Source organism: Rhinolophus ferrumequinum, chromosome 12 (assembly GCF_004115265.2).
Source record: "Rhinolophus ferrumequinum isolate MPI-CBG mRhiFer1 chromosome 12, mRhiFer1_v1.p, whole genome shotgun sequence".
In the NCBI taxonomy this organism is placed as follows: Eukaryota; Metazoa; Chordata; class Mammalia; order Chiroptera; family Rhinolophidae; genus Rhinolophus; species Rhinolophus ferrumequinum.
The window spans coordinates 35,931,030-35,945,471 of record NC_046295.1 but is presented as its reverse complement, the minus strand read 5'-3'; the positions used below and the strand labels follow the sequence as shown (position 1 = coordinate 35,945,471).

The window sequence follows — 14,442 nt, the reverse complement described above, 5'->3', positions numbered from 1 at the left end:
GGTTATGGAAAAAAACCAGCTCTTCTGTAAGGATCTTGCAATATACTATACCTTACTTTCTTTAAAAAAGTGGGGGCGATGTGGGGAGGAGCATTGCTCAGTGGAAAGAAATTCTGTGTACCACAACCATGATATTCAGGGGTTCAAAAAATCCTTTCACAGTGGTGGGTGAGGGTCTGCTATTTTATATAGAGGCTCAAGGAAAAGCCTCTCTGAGAAGGCAATGTTTGGGCTGAGACCTGAAGGAAGTGAGGGAGCAAGCATAGGTATACTGGAGATAGTGTCCAGACAGTAATAGTACATGCAAAGGTCCTGAGACAGAAATGTGCTTAGTCTGCGGGAGGAAGGCCAAGGAGGCCAGTGTGGCTGACACAGCATCAGGAAGGAGGATAGAGGCAGTAGGGAGGACGCCAGAGAGGCGGGGGAGACCAGGCAGGTGTAGGGTCTTGATTTGTCTCCAGGAGAGGTGGGAAGACACTAGAGGGCTTTGGGCCGAGGAGCAACATTTTGGGTGACTGATGTCTTGTACATTTGAGGAAATACAGTGCTAGGTTGGAGGATATGGACAGGCATAAAAGGAGGTGCGGAGATGTGCTACTATGAGACAGTAGTGCAAGTCCCGATGTCGAGCTTGCTTCCTAAGAGTGATGCAATGTACTGGTTCAGGCTGGGCAAAACGTTTAAAAAGGAGAAAATTCCAAATCAGCACTTTCCCTGTTTCATGATACTTGGTGCAGGTCTACAAGGACATGGAGAATGAGTGTGAGATGTACTTTGCAGGAAAAACACTCAGTCTCCTCTTTCACAGTCTAGCTATCAGAGAATCTTTCTAGGCCTCATCTAACAATTCAACTAAGCCTCTAGAGACAACTTGGCGGGCACTAAAGGGTGTCCACACACAATCACTCATGGTCCTCCAAGAAGCCTTGTGAGGTGAGCAGGGCAGGCATTATTTCCCACCTTTGACAAATAAGGACACACGGTAGGAGAGGTTCCTGCTCAGATCACATGGCTGGCTAGGGGTGACAACTGAGGTTGCCAAGGTTCTTGGTGCTGAATTCAAGTTCTTTACCTGATTATCAGGCTACCAAGATATCAAGGCAGTCATTCCCCAGTGAAGAAGATTCACACATAAAGGGATGCAATAGAGTCAAAGAGGACATTACTTTGGGAATAACTCCGAGGAATCCCCTGCCCGGACGTTAGGGGATTTGTTCTCTTATGACATATGGTGAATTAGTATCTTACCCTAGATATTTTTTTGTGTAATTTTCTATATGAATGGTGGGAAAACGTGGCTTATGAAAAGATGCACCATTTGTAAAAGGGAAAAGGTGCCACTGTTTCTTTTAACACCCAAGCACAGCTGGCCTACTAGAACTTGTTCTTGTGTAAGCCAAGGATCCATCCGTAAACCAGAAGGGAAGGGGGAGAAACTGAAAATTACTTACTAAATAAACATCGAGCACGGAGGCATTATCATCCTGCATGTCCACGGCATTTGGCTCAGAAGTCAAGTAGATGGTTCCCTCTTCCAAGGTAAATGTTGAACTGGAAGGTAAACCTTTACTGAAAAAATAAAGAAGAAGAATGATGAGATGTGGCCTCCAGAACAAAATCCAAGGACACCTCCAAAGTTGGGGTTAAAGAGGCCAAGGTGGGAAACTTTTTGGGATAAAAAAAAATTATGGGGAGTTTGAAAGAAATACGGTCATGCCTGGAGATATGCTCACTTGAGTTTAAATTGGTTTTACTAGCAGTGAATTTTCTACTCTGGTGCATGAAACATCTCTTCACATTTCTGAGAGGTGATTTGTGGGTCCCATGCCTTGTGATGGAGAATTGCTGTGAATTTGGAGGCCCACTGGTCACCTTTGACTTTGAATAGTTTGTTCTCGCTGCTTAAGTTCTCCTCTCACAGTATTCATGTTTTGCTAGTTTATAAACGATAACCTTGTTTATCATTCACATTGATGATTTCTTTCTAATGGTTTTTCTTTTTGGTAAGAAATGTTCAATTACATCCATGGTTCTCATCCAAACTTTACTGTGTGCCGGAATCCCCTGGAGGGCTGTTTGAAACCCAATTTCCTGGGCTCCAGCTCCCAGAGTTTCTGATTCAGTTGGTCTGATGTGGAGCCCGTGGATTTGCACGTCTAGCACGCCCCCAGGTGATGCTTCTGCTGCTGGTCCAAGGCCTACACGCTGGGTAAGAATTACATAAATACAGAGCATTGTATTATGTGCTCTGTGAGGACAGCCTAAATGTGCCCTTAGTAACAACAACAAAAGCCAAAGGAATGCAGGTAGATAGTTGTATTGAAGACTCATTTATGAAAGGAAACCACTTTGTTTTGTGGTTTACATGATATTATATGATATTATATGTTATATAATATGTAACTATATTATAACTAGTGTTAACTGTTTAAGTAATTGGTCTCTTTTCATGGTATTTAAATCGGGAATGAAGAGCTCAGGAATGTACAGTCTTTCCCCTACCGAAATAAAAGTTAGTTAGGTTTTAACCTATGGAAATTTGCCATGTGATGGTTTTGCGGGAACAAAATTTCCACAAACAAGGTTAGAAGTGGGATACTGGTGTTAGACAAGCTGGGAGAAGGGGCCGGCCATTGACCACATGGAATACCTCGATGGCAGAGGGCTGTGGCTTTCTCTGGGCAGTAGGGCTGAGAGCAGGAGTGCAGAAGACTTCACTCTCGCATCTTCCACGTTACCGGGACCTGTCCCCCTTCTGGGCTCAGCTCAGAGCTCACCCCTTCTGAAAACTCCCATCTAAAGTCATGTTCTGAGTTACTTGTCTGAGCCTCTCAGTTAGATGGGAGACTACTGAGGACATTGTAGTCCTCTGTCCTTCTTTACTCTGGGAACTACAATAATTCTATTTCTGTACATATTTAGCTAGTAATTGAAGGTTTGTGAACTAGATATCCTGACCTTTTCAAAAAAAAAACTTGTCAAAAAATTAATAAAGGAGGTTCATTTGTATTTTTTTCCCGATCATAAAAGACATAATGAGAAAATTGTAAAACTACAGGCTAGTGGTAGGAGGAAGTAGGGAGATCTCTCTTAAGTCTTCCATTTGGTGATATTTGAGAATGTGGAAATCAAGGGATTAAAGCCACTTCACTTTTGGCTTGATATATTTTCTCCTAAATTCTAGACACGGTAAAAAAAAAATTTAAAAAGTCCTTTCGCTTTTAAGAAACCTCAGATGGGTCATGCAATATGGGAAACAGTTTGTTCCAACTGATTTTAAAGGGCAGGGTTAATGCGGCCTTCTCCCATTGAGCTATCGACTTTATGTTGTGAACCTTTACAGATTTCTTGCCTTAAGTAAACCATCAGTTTTCAAGGGACATTGTTTTGAGAGGCACTGTGTAGCAATAAACATTGCTCAGGTTATTTTTTGAATCGAAACAAGGATGCAGTTATGGGCTTCATTTGACTTTTGCCTTTCAATTGTTAAGATGCCATTTGCTACTCCTGTGGGTAGGAAATGATCCTGCCTCGTTAAGCCTTATGAGAAAGATAAATTCTTCATCTACTGAAACATCAAAACAAACAAGGTGGTCAGAAAATATGTAAATTGTGTCATGCCCCTTGATTTATATTTCTATTTTTTGAGGGTTTTGTGTTTTGTATATAATTAAATACAATTTTAAAATATTTAATTTATATTCTTATAATTAAAAAAAAAATCTCTAACGGCTCCTGGGTTATTTTGTAAACATATAATTTGATGAGATTCAAAACTGTTTTCCCCTTCTTGTTTGAGTTTTTAGTTATGATTTTTATTTCCCACCTAAGATTAAGGGTATATCCAAGAATATTCTAGAAGTGCTTTTCTTTTAAAACCTTTTTTAATGGCACTACCTGTAGTGTAAAATATTGCTAAAAAGTAATCCTCCTCTCTCTATTGTCCTCTTGTGATCCAGAGTTCACCTCCCTAAAAGTAAACTCACTTTGCAAGTATTTTTCAATCCAATATTTATATTTTACTCTTGGAAACTATGAGTTAGCTACTAGAATGTTTAAGACAAAATAATAGAAAAAAGAAAACCCTAGAGTATTCTTTGGGATTTAACAGGTACATTTATGAATTATTTTAGCTAAAATACAATATGATTACAGAAAGAAGATGGTCAAATACACGGTCAAAATTTGATAAAATCTAACAGGCATATTAAAAAAAAATTATTATTTACACTTTTTTTAAACATGTTTTAGAATAGTTTCCTATCTTAGTAAGTACTGTAAGTAGAGTATTCTAAGGATTTAGGGGACAAAAAAAGAGACTCACAGGGATTTGTATCAGATTATATAAAAAACTCTTATAACTCAACAATAAAAAGGTAAATAACCCCATTTAAAAATGGGGAAAGGATCCGAATAGACGTTTCTCCAAAGAAGATATACAAATGGCCAATCAGCACATGAAAAGATGTTCAACATCACTAGTCATCAGGGGAATGCAAATCAAAACCATATGAGAGAGCACTTTGTACCCACTAGGATGTCTCTGAAAAAAAAGACAAATGTTGGAGAAGTAATGTAAAATGGTACAGCCTCTTTGGAAAACAGTTTCGTGGGTCCTCAAAACCATATGAACCAGCAATTCTACTCCAAGGTATACATCCAAGAAAAATGAATATACCGGGGGTGCCAAAAAAATGTATACAAGTGGACACTTTGCTCAATGTTGCTTAAGCAGCAGTTGGCCATAATCAGAAGTGTCCGGATGCTGATGGTAACCACTTTGAACACCTCCTGTAATTGCAGAAGTCAAACGTGACTTGTATTTATCTTTTGTTATTGGTATATATTGAGTATTACAATTTTAATACAGTTTTCCTTTCTTAAAGTGTACACACATTTTTTGGCACCCTCTGTATATAGCCACACAAAAACTTGTACATGAATTTTCACTGCAGCATTATTCATAATAGCCAAAAAGTGGAAATAGTCCAGATAAATAATTCACACAATGGGATGTTATTTGGCAATAAAAAATAATGAAGTACTGATGTATGCAACAATATGGGTGAAACCTTGAAAACATTATGCTTAAAGAAAGAAGCTGGTCATAAAGGACCACATATTATGTGATTTAATTTATGTGAAATGTACAGAATAGGCAAATCTATAGAGTTAGCAAATAGATTAGTGGTTGCTAGGGGCAGGGATAAGAGGGGACTAGAAAGTGACTTAGGTATGGGGTTTATTTTTTGGGGTGTTGAAAATGTTCTAAAATTAGATTCTGGTGACAGTTATGTAACTCTGGGGATATATTAAAAACCACAAAACAGTATACTTTAAATGGATGAATTTTATAATATGTGAAATATATCTCAATCAAGTTAAAAAAAAAGTTTCTTAAGGGTCATGATTTTAAACTAGCTCTCTCAGCTCATACTATTAGAAATACCAGAAATTTGATGGAATAGATATTTTAGGTCACATACATTTTAGAACTGTTTTGAATAAAGCGCTCATTTATTTTCCAGTCTTTCAAAACACATTTTCTTTTTCCTACTAGAGAAAAAATTCCAGTTGACCTGACAACATGAGAGAGTTGGGCTCTGAGATTTCCAGCCCTGAAGAGACCATGTGTGCCGCCCGTGGAAGCCTGGGAAACCTACAGAGTCACAGGCCAGTGCTGCTGCAGCACATGGCGTAGGTGAGGGGCCCTCCATCCTGGAGGATGTCCAGCCTAGAGGTTGCAAACCGCTGACCCACAGACCTGCTCTGGCTGGGACAAGTGTGTTTGTGGTCCAAAAAGACTTTCTGAGTTTGAATTATTGCTAAATTCAGAAATAGGAAATTCCCACAAAAACCCAGTTTTCCACTACTTCTTATGAGAAACCAGAAGAGCTGGCAACTCGGAGCCCATATTTTTTGAGTAGCAAAGAGGTTGTGGTTGCCCCCTTTAAACTGGGCATGTCTTCTTAAGTTCTCCATCATTCCCACTACGCTCTTCTGTATCAAACCAGGCCTGTTCTACTCATTTGCATCATCTCTGTCTGGCTCCTCTGGGTACTTGTCAGCCCAACACGTTTATTTCACAGATGAGAAAACTGAAACCCAGGGAGGCACGGGAGGCACAGTGGCTTGCTCAAGGTCACACTGTAATGGAACAGAGTTAGGATCTGAACATTGTTTTCCGATTGAGCATGTTTTCTATGGTCATCTCTGCTGAAATGTGCCCAAACCAAGGGAGCTAAGGCTAATGTGTTAGAAACTTGAAAATCATATAAACCAGCAAAACCAAGGGCAGTATATGATGCTTGGTGTGAGCTGCGGTGATCTTTATTCTCTTGAGAAGAGTGTGATGGACTGAAAATTTTGAGGAAAAATAAGTAGGCAAAATATGCTTTACAGAGCAACATTTTTTGGTAGTTATATCTTTGTTATGTTAAATTGTAAACTGGGTGTTCTAGAAACAAATATGTCAATGGTCAGAGTTTGAAATGTTCCATGTTACTTGTTTTACACTTAAAAGGTATATATATATATATACACACACACACACACACACACACACACACACACACACACACCAGTACTTTTAAAAATTAAATGTATTGGGGTAACATTGTTACTAACATTATATATGTTTTAGGCATACAAGTGTGTAATATGTCATCTGTATATTGTACTGTGTGCTCACCACCCAAAGTCTAGCCTCCTTCCATCACCATATATTTGACCTCCTTTACCCTCTTCATTTTCCCTCATCCTCCATCCCCTCTGGTAACCACACTTTTGTATCTATTAGTTTTTTTTTGTTGTTGTTCATTTGTTGCTTTGTTTTATATCCCACATATGACTGAAATCATGTTTCTTGTTCTTTTGTGTCTGATTTATTTCACTCAGCATGATACTCTCATGATCCATCTATGTTGTCACAAATGGCAGTATTTCATCTTTTCTTATTGCCAGTAATATTCCATTGTATATATGTACCACATCTTTATCCAATCATCCATCGAAGAACAGTTAGGTTGTTTCCATGTCCTGGCTACCATGAATAATGCTGCAACGAACATAGGGGTACATATATCTTTGCAAATAAAATGTTTTCAAAATTCAGGTAGATATCCAGAGGGATTGCTCTGTCATAGGGTAGCTCTATTCTTAATGTTTGAAGAACCTCCACACTGTTTTCCATAGTGGCTATACCAATTTATATTCCCACCAGCAGAGTATGAGGGTTCCTTTTCTCCGCAGCTTCTCCAACACTTATTACTTGTCTTGTTGATAATAACCATTCTAACAGGTGTGAGGTGGTATCTCATTGTGGTTTTGATATGCATTTCCCTTATGGTGAGTGACATTGAGCATCTTTTCATATATCCATTGGCGATCTGTATGTCTTCTTGGGAAAAGTGTCTGTTCAGGTCCTCTCCCCATTTTTCAATGGAATTGTTTTTTGTTAAGTAGTCTGAGTTCTTTATATATTTTGGATATTGGCCCTTTATGGAGGTGTTGTTTGCAAATAAATGCTCCCATTTGGTTGGTTGTCTTTTTGTTTTGTTGATGGTTTCTTTTGCTGTGCAGAAGCTTTTTAGTTTGATATAGTCCCATTCATTTATTTTTGCTTTTAGCTCCCTTGCCTTTGGAGTCAAGTTCACAAAAACCCCTCTGAGACCAAGGTCCATAAGTTTAGTACTTGTGTTTTGTTCCATGTATTTTATTGGTTTTGGTTTTATATTCAAATCTTTAATCCATTTTGATCTTGGACTTCTAACCTCCAGCACTGTGTGAAAAATTTTTGTTGGTTAGGACACTTAGCTTGTGGTACCATGTTATGGCGGCCTTAGCAAACCAATACACCCACGTTCATAGCAGCATTATTCACAGTAGCCTATAGGTGAAAGCAACCCAAGTGTCAACTGACAGACGGAGACACAAAATGTGGTATTATATACCATGGAATATTATTCAGGCTTAAAAAGGGAGCAAATTCTGACACATGTCACAACAAGGTTGAACCTTGAGGACATTATGTTAAGTGAAATAAGGCAGACATAAAAAGACAAATATTGTATAATTCCATTTATATGCAGGTCCTGGAGTACTCAAATTCATAGAGATAGAAAAGAAGGTAGAAGGGTCGGTGCTGGTGGCTGGGGAATGGAGAGTTGTTAATGGGCACAGACTTGCAGTTTTACAAGATGGAAAAAGCGTGCTGGTGATTGGCTGTACAACAAAGTCAATGTACTTGATGTAACTGAACTGTACACTTAAAAATGGCTAAGATGGTAAATTTTATGCTATATATATTTTACAATTTAAAAAAGCAACATATTTTAAAAATAACAAATATCTGATATTTAGTAAGAACTATAAAACTATTTAAGCTAATAGTTTAATACTTAAACAAAAAAACTCTGTATAGAGCCCTATGTAATTAGGCCTTTATATAGTAAAGTCCCATTCAAAATATATTCTGACTAATCTGACTTATTAACATGTCTTGGCATTGAGTGAAATCTTATTATCCTCATTATTCAGTATGTACTAAGATCAGAGTACAGAACTGGCATTTTACTTCTCTAGAAATCTTAGATTGGGTACTGTCTGCCACCTAAGAAAGGATGAGAATACATTTCAGGGAAACAGACACCTGAACTGATAAAGCATGACAGGCAGAGGATGAAATCGGGAATCAGATAATTTACCTTTAAATTTTGGCTCTTCTACTTTGTTCAGTGTGAAATTTGACACATTTCTTAAGCCTTCTGGGTTCTAGTTTCCCACGTGTAGAATCAGAATACTATTGAACATGCAGGTTTATAAAGTGATAATGAGTGTACGGCACAAATACCCATTGAGGTACTAGGATACAGCAGATACCAAAATAAATAAAAATCTCTGCTGGAATCTACATAGTATTGAGGAAGACAGACAATGAAATAAATGCTTAATATATGCTATATTTATGTTGGTCCAAAATGCTAAGGAGAAAAACAAAGCATGGAAAAGAGAAGAGAGGGAGTGAAGGGCTTAGGAGGCCTTCTCCAAGCAGCAAACTCTGCTTGCTCTGCCCTTGGAGTTTGTAGGATCTCAGGCCTGAGTCAAACACTAGAAAGAACTATATGTCCCTTATACTCCCTAGGGCACATATCAAGCTCTCCAAAGTATCTCACTCAAGCCCCTTTCCCTGGGCTGGGAGAAGCATCCCCAGTCCCTGACTGGTCTCTCTAAAGTTCACATTCTAACTTCCAACTCTTTTCTTGGTCTCTCTGACTTCTTTTAAAGGCTGGAGGTAGCTGGTCTGCTAACGATTACAAAACTGGTTTTTGATCACTTCCTTTGTGAGTCCTGTAGTCTCAGACCTTGCTTTTGTTTTGGGTCTCAGTTGAAATTGATAGTCAAAATATTTCATTTTAACATTCTATTATGCTATTTTTAGCAAAAAGATTAATTGGTAAAGGTCATCACATAATTGAAAATAAAGGCGTATTTTTTCCCTAATCAAGAGATATTTCATGCAGGACATAAAGTATTCTTTGGGCTTAAGAAACTTTATCCGTGAATATGTATGTTTATGTCCATTGCTACTTATGAAAATTAATGAAATGTAATTACTAATAGAGTAGAGAGATAATGCAAGAATAAATCATCCAACCCAAATAAATGTACCCAGAGCCTTCCTTGGCGATGCCCCAAGTAATAAAGGTCAAATGTGTTCTAGAAAGGATTTTTACTTAAATATCTGTGCCACCGATCAATTTCATGTTTGTTTCTCTTCAGTGCTGATATTGGGAACTATTCTGTTACTCCTGTTTTCTTACTGTAATGTTGGTTTCCTGGGCATAAGCCTATTTGGAGTCAATTTCTAATTTCTCTGGCTGAGAATTTCCCAGATTCCATTTTAGGGGTCACTTATAAGTGAGGGCACCTCTCTTGGGAAGAATGCCCTCAAAATCCAGAGGTCAAGTCAGAGGCCCTGCCATTCTTCTGCCTCCTAGCTTGGGAATATCCATTTCTAGCAGCAGAGTTACATGACTGGGTTGAAGGGTCTGGCTGCCTGCCTGGGTTCTGCACCAGCGAGTTCTGCCACAATTCCCTCCAGTCAGACTGTCTGAGGGCTAATTGCACCTAATTTGTAATAAGGCATGGACACTTAATCTACCCGTTCTGTTCTTCCCTTGTAAAAGCAGAGGAGCTGCCAATCCTCTTCAGCTGCTCTCTGCTCTGCTCACATCGCAAACTTGTCACAGGCAAGAGGGACAGGAGGGGGAATTTGACGTCCTCCAAAAGCTCTCTCTGGGAGCAGACGGTAATGGTTCTCTGATGCCACGCAGGCCTCTGTGTCATTTACAAAAATGTTCCTTTCTGCGACCAGTAACATTAGCTAAGGCTCACTGAAGGGCATTAGCCTGGCTGGACTGCTGAAAAGTCATCAATCATTTTATAGCCTGGAACAGTCTGATTTCTTCTGTTTGCAGACCTAATGAGTGTTTTATAGCTAATTCGCATAGGGGCATTTGCTCAGAGAACATAAGGTACGATCCACAGTTTTTGTCTTTTAAAAGTCATCCTCTCAGTGCCTTTTTAAATCAAAGTAATTATATCAATATATATCACATGATACAGATGACTTATGATGAAATAAACAACCTCCTGCCCCACCCTACCCCAGTAGCCCCAAGGGGCAGCTCCTTTAATGATTTCTCTTTTCAGCTCTTCTGGTGGTTCCCTTCATATCTTTTGATAGATCAGGGAATAAAAGCTAGTCTCAACCAAAGCATCTATTGATTCCAAATGAAGGACATTGACCCTCTCCTACTCTGTGCTGCCTCCTGACATTTACTGTTTCTATGTTTTTTATTTTGTTACTGTGAATAATATACTAAATAACCTTTTTTATTCCATCAACCATACACTATACATCCTTTCATTTTCCACATTATTTCATCTTTGTCCCTGCTTTTCCCTCTTACTTTGTGTTAGGTACACTTAAATTTTTTTTATCTCTGCTTTGTCATGGCTGTTGTTATTTATATTCTATTTTGAAGTTATAGCCAAATTTTTCCTGCTTTGCCCATGGATTGGCTCTAAAAATAGAAAATCAATATACATAGTTTATATTATTATGACTATGCAAATGCTGTTAATGCCTGGCCACAAGGGAGTTAGGGTTACATTCCCCTCCCTGGGTTCAAAGTCATGGTTGCTGGGCCATGCAAAGTCAAATGTTCCCAACATCAAAGTTAAATGGAGTGTCTCCTCTCCCTCACTTTTGCTTCAATTCAGGACCAGAGAGTGTTTGGACTAAGAGCAGAGGCCTAGATACAAGCCCTGCTTCTCCAATTATTAGTTGTAACACCAGGCAAGAAATGAAACTGAGCTCCTGGTTCCTCATCTATAAATGAGAATGACAGTTCCTGCCACGTCCAATTCACAGGGCCATCAAGAAGACCAAGTCAGATAACGCAATGAAAGAAAGACCGACAGAGGGTATGCTCTTTTGTATAAACAACGGGAGTAACCCTGTGACTTCCACCTTTGGGACTCTGCCTATTTCCTGGGGAGGGAAGGGGCTTTGATGAGCTCTGGGTGCATAGACACGATTTTGGAAAGAATTCCATTTCTACTCTTCTAAGTTTAGCTACCAGAACATTAATTGATAAGAAATGTGGGTAGGAAAACTCTACCTGCAGAGAAAACCCACAAATACAGCTGTCTCACTTGTTCAGTCCTAAAGCCACCTTCTGCTTAAGGGAGGGCACATGCCAACATGACTCAGGCATTTCGGATGTGATGATTGGCAAGCCAATGCAGTGAGCCCTCCTCTGGGTGGGGCTGCTTTAGGGTGTGGCATTCTGAAGCGCAGGCACTGGTGGTCCTATTTGTAGCCTGGACGGTGTCAGGTGTAGCTCATCCCATTCCACCCTCTCCCCCACCCCCAGCATGGAGCATCTCTTCCTCAGCTCCTTGCTGAGTGTACAGCCAGTCTGCAAGACTCCCCAGCATGGATCCAGAGAAGTGGGAAGCCCTTGGCCATGGTCACTGTGTGCAGACTTTACACCCACCTTCCTAACCCACCCTGCCAAACGGCCTCTCAGAGGGATCTGTTTCTTTCTCTTTGTCTTTTTAGTCATGAGCACGGCTGCTGCTCTTCCATGCTTTCCCACTTTTGCTAATTTTAGACCAGGAGGCCTTCTGCTTCAAATGAAGGCAAGCAGAGCACAGGTTCTCTCTCTGGAATGCACTAATGGCTGCCATGTGAGTGTAGATCTTGGGTTTAACTGGGTGCTGCCACGTCTGTTTGTGAAACTGGTCCCTAACACTGACACTGGACCCTAATAGTTTTTTTCTTCTTCTAGTTTTGAGTGTGTTTCAGGAGATAACAGACCTCCTCACAGTGCTCCAGAAACTACCAGACCAAGCCAGATCAAACTGGTCCCAGAGGCTTGAGCAGGCACAGTTCACAGCTAAATAACCCTAAGCTGACCTCAAGAGCACAGCGCAACCAAAATTTATGGAACTCAAGTAGCAGAGCTGCTACTTTTACCACCCGGAGCCCATTAAGAAGCACGAAGTCCATCAATAAGCAAGATCCAGTGCAGGGACCAAACGTGGACACACAGGACTGATCAAACTCTGCCAGATTGGAATTTCTTTGTTCTGTTTTGCCCCTTCCACATCCCTAACCTTAGAAGTCTTAGTTCCAAGAATACCCAATCAGACCCCCTGAATTAGACTAAATAAATAAATATGTATAACTTCTCCTTACCCTCACCTCTTAAAATTGATCCCAACCCTTTGTTCAGGGAGGCTAATTTGAGTTTCCCCTATGGTCTCCTCATTCAGCTGGCCTGATGAATAAATCTCTTTCTCTGCAAAAACCTGCTGCCTTGGACTTTTGGCTTCTCTGTAAGTGACAGGCATCAAACTCACCACCTTTGTTCTGTAACATTAGTTCTGGGGACAGGAAGCCACCGTTGTTCAGAGAGTGGGCAGCAACTGAGCTCCCACCACTGGCAGCCTTAGAACTAAGCATAGAAATGCGGTGAGAGCCCTCTCTTTGAGGACAGTATGTATACGGGTGTGGGTGGTGGTAGAGGAAGAAACTTTTTCAAAAAGGAACCCTTATCCAAGTTCAGGGAACTTTTTCACCATATTGCTCTATAAGGTTTATTTTTCTTTCCAACAGCCACCCACATACATTTAAAGCCAGCAGTCACCACTGACTGATATTTATACTGAGATGACTGTATTATAGGCATTATTTCATCTAATCATTAAAGTTAACCCTGGTAGGTTGGATCTCTTCCTATTTATTTTGTGCATGAATATTAAGGCTAACTGTCTAAACAGTTAATAAATGGTGACACCTGGATTTGAACCCAAGTGTGGGGACACAGTCCCAGACAGCAGTTTCCATGCTCTCGGCCTCACGTGGAAAGGTGCTGGCTCAGTTATTAGATGGCCATCTGCTGTAATCAGATGGCCATCCACTGTGGCTGGGTGGCCATCAGCTGTTACCAGTTAGCCATTGGCCACTAATATAACTGCCGTGGCTACGTTAGGGGGTTGGTTGATGGGTTGGTGAGTTGGTTGGTTGGCAGAGAAGCAGATGGCAGATTGCGGCTCCTGCTTCCTGTGTCTGCAACCCAGTCGCCAGCAAGAATATAGTGATATGACTCCCCTATCTATGGCTCATTTGATGTTCCTTTTGGCCTTTCCATATCCTGCATTCTTATGTGGGGAGCTGGACCTAAGACCCCGCATAGCACCAAAGCTGACTCTGGAGCCATGTGCAACATATATTGCCTGAAGCCATCTGACCACAGCAGAGAATTAGCCGTTTTTCTGTGTTTCTAAGGTAACCCAGCAACAATAGCTCACTGATAAAAGAAAAAAGTAGATTTCCAGTCAAGATAGCACAATAGGTAAACACGGTGCTTGCCTCCTCCCACAACCACGTCAAAATTGCAATTAAATTACAGAACAACCATCATTGAGAAGCACCTGAAGATTGGCTGAACAGAAGTCCTATATCTAAGGACATAAAGAAGCCACAGAGACTGGTAGGAGGGGTGGAGAAGTGGAAAGGGCAGGTCTTATACCTTTGGTGTGGCAATCAAAAATCAGGAGGGACATCCTGGCTGTGGAGGTCTCCCCCAAGCAGCACGGGGTCCCAACCCCACAGCTGGCTCCCCAGCCTGAGGAACCAGTGCTGGGAAGAGGAGGCCCTACAACACGTGGCTGTGAAAACCAGTGGGGATTGCATCCTAGTAAGACAGAGGGCTGCTGGAGTCCCAGGCATTCCCTTTGAGGGGACTGCACATGGACTCGCTCACTCACAGACTCACTCATTCTGGGCTCCAGTGTCAGGGCAACAGCTTAAAGAGCACCAGGGACAGATGGGGAGGAACTGAATTGACTGGCTTCAGGGCAAGGGCT

The 14,442-nt window shown here is 40.6% G+C and overlaps 1 protein-coding gene across 1 annotated transcript in view; it reads right to left on the bottom strand.

The window, feature by feature from the left end:
- The window catches only part of PIP5K1B (phosphatidylinositol-4-phosphate 5-kinase type 1 beta), a 282,047-nt gene that overhangs the window by 13,448 nt on the left and 254,157 nt on the right, over positions 1-14,442 (bottom strand). The window contains 1 exon segment of the mRNA XM_033123070.1: positions 1,452-1,569. Within this exon segment, the coding sequence (XP_032978961.1) occupies positions 1,452-1,569 (118 nt within the window).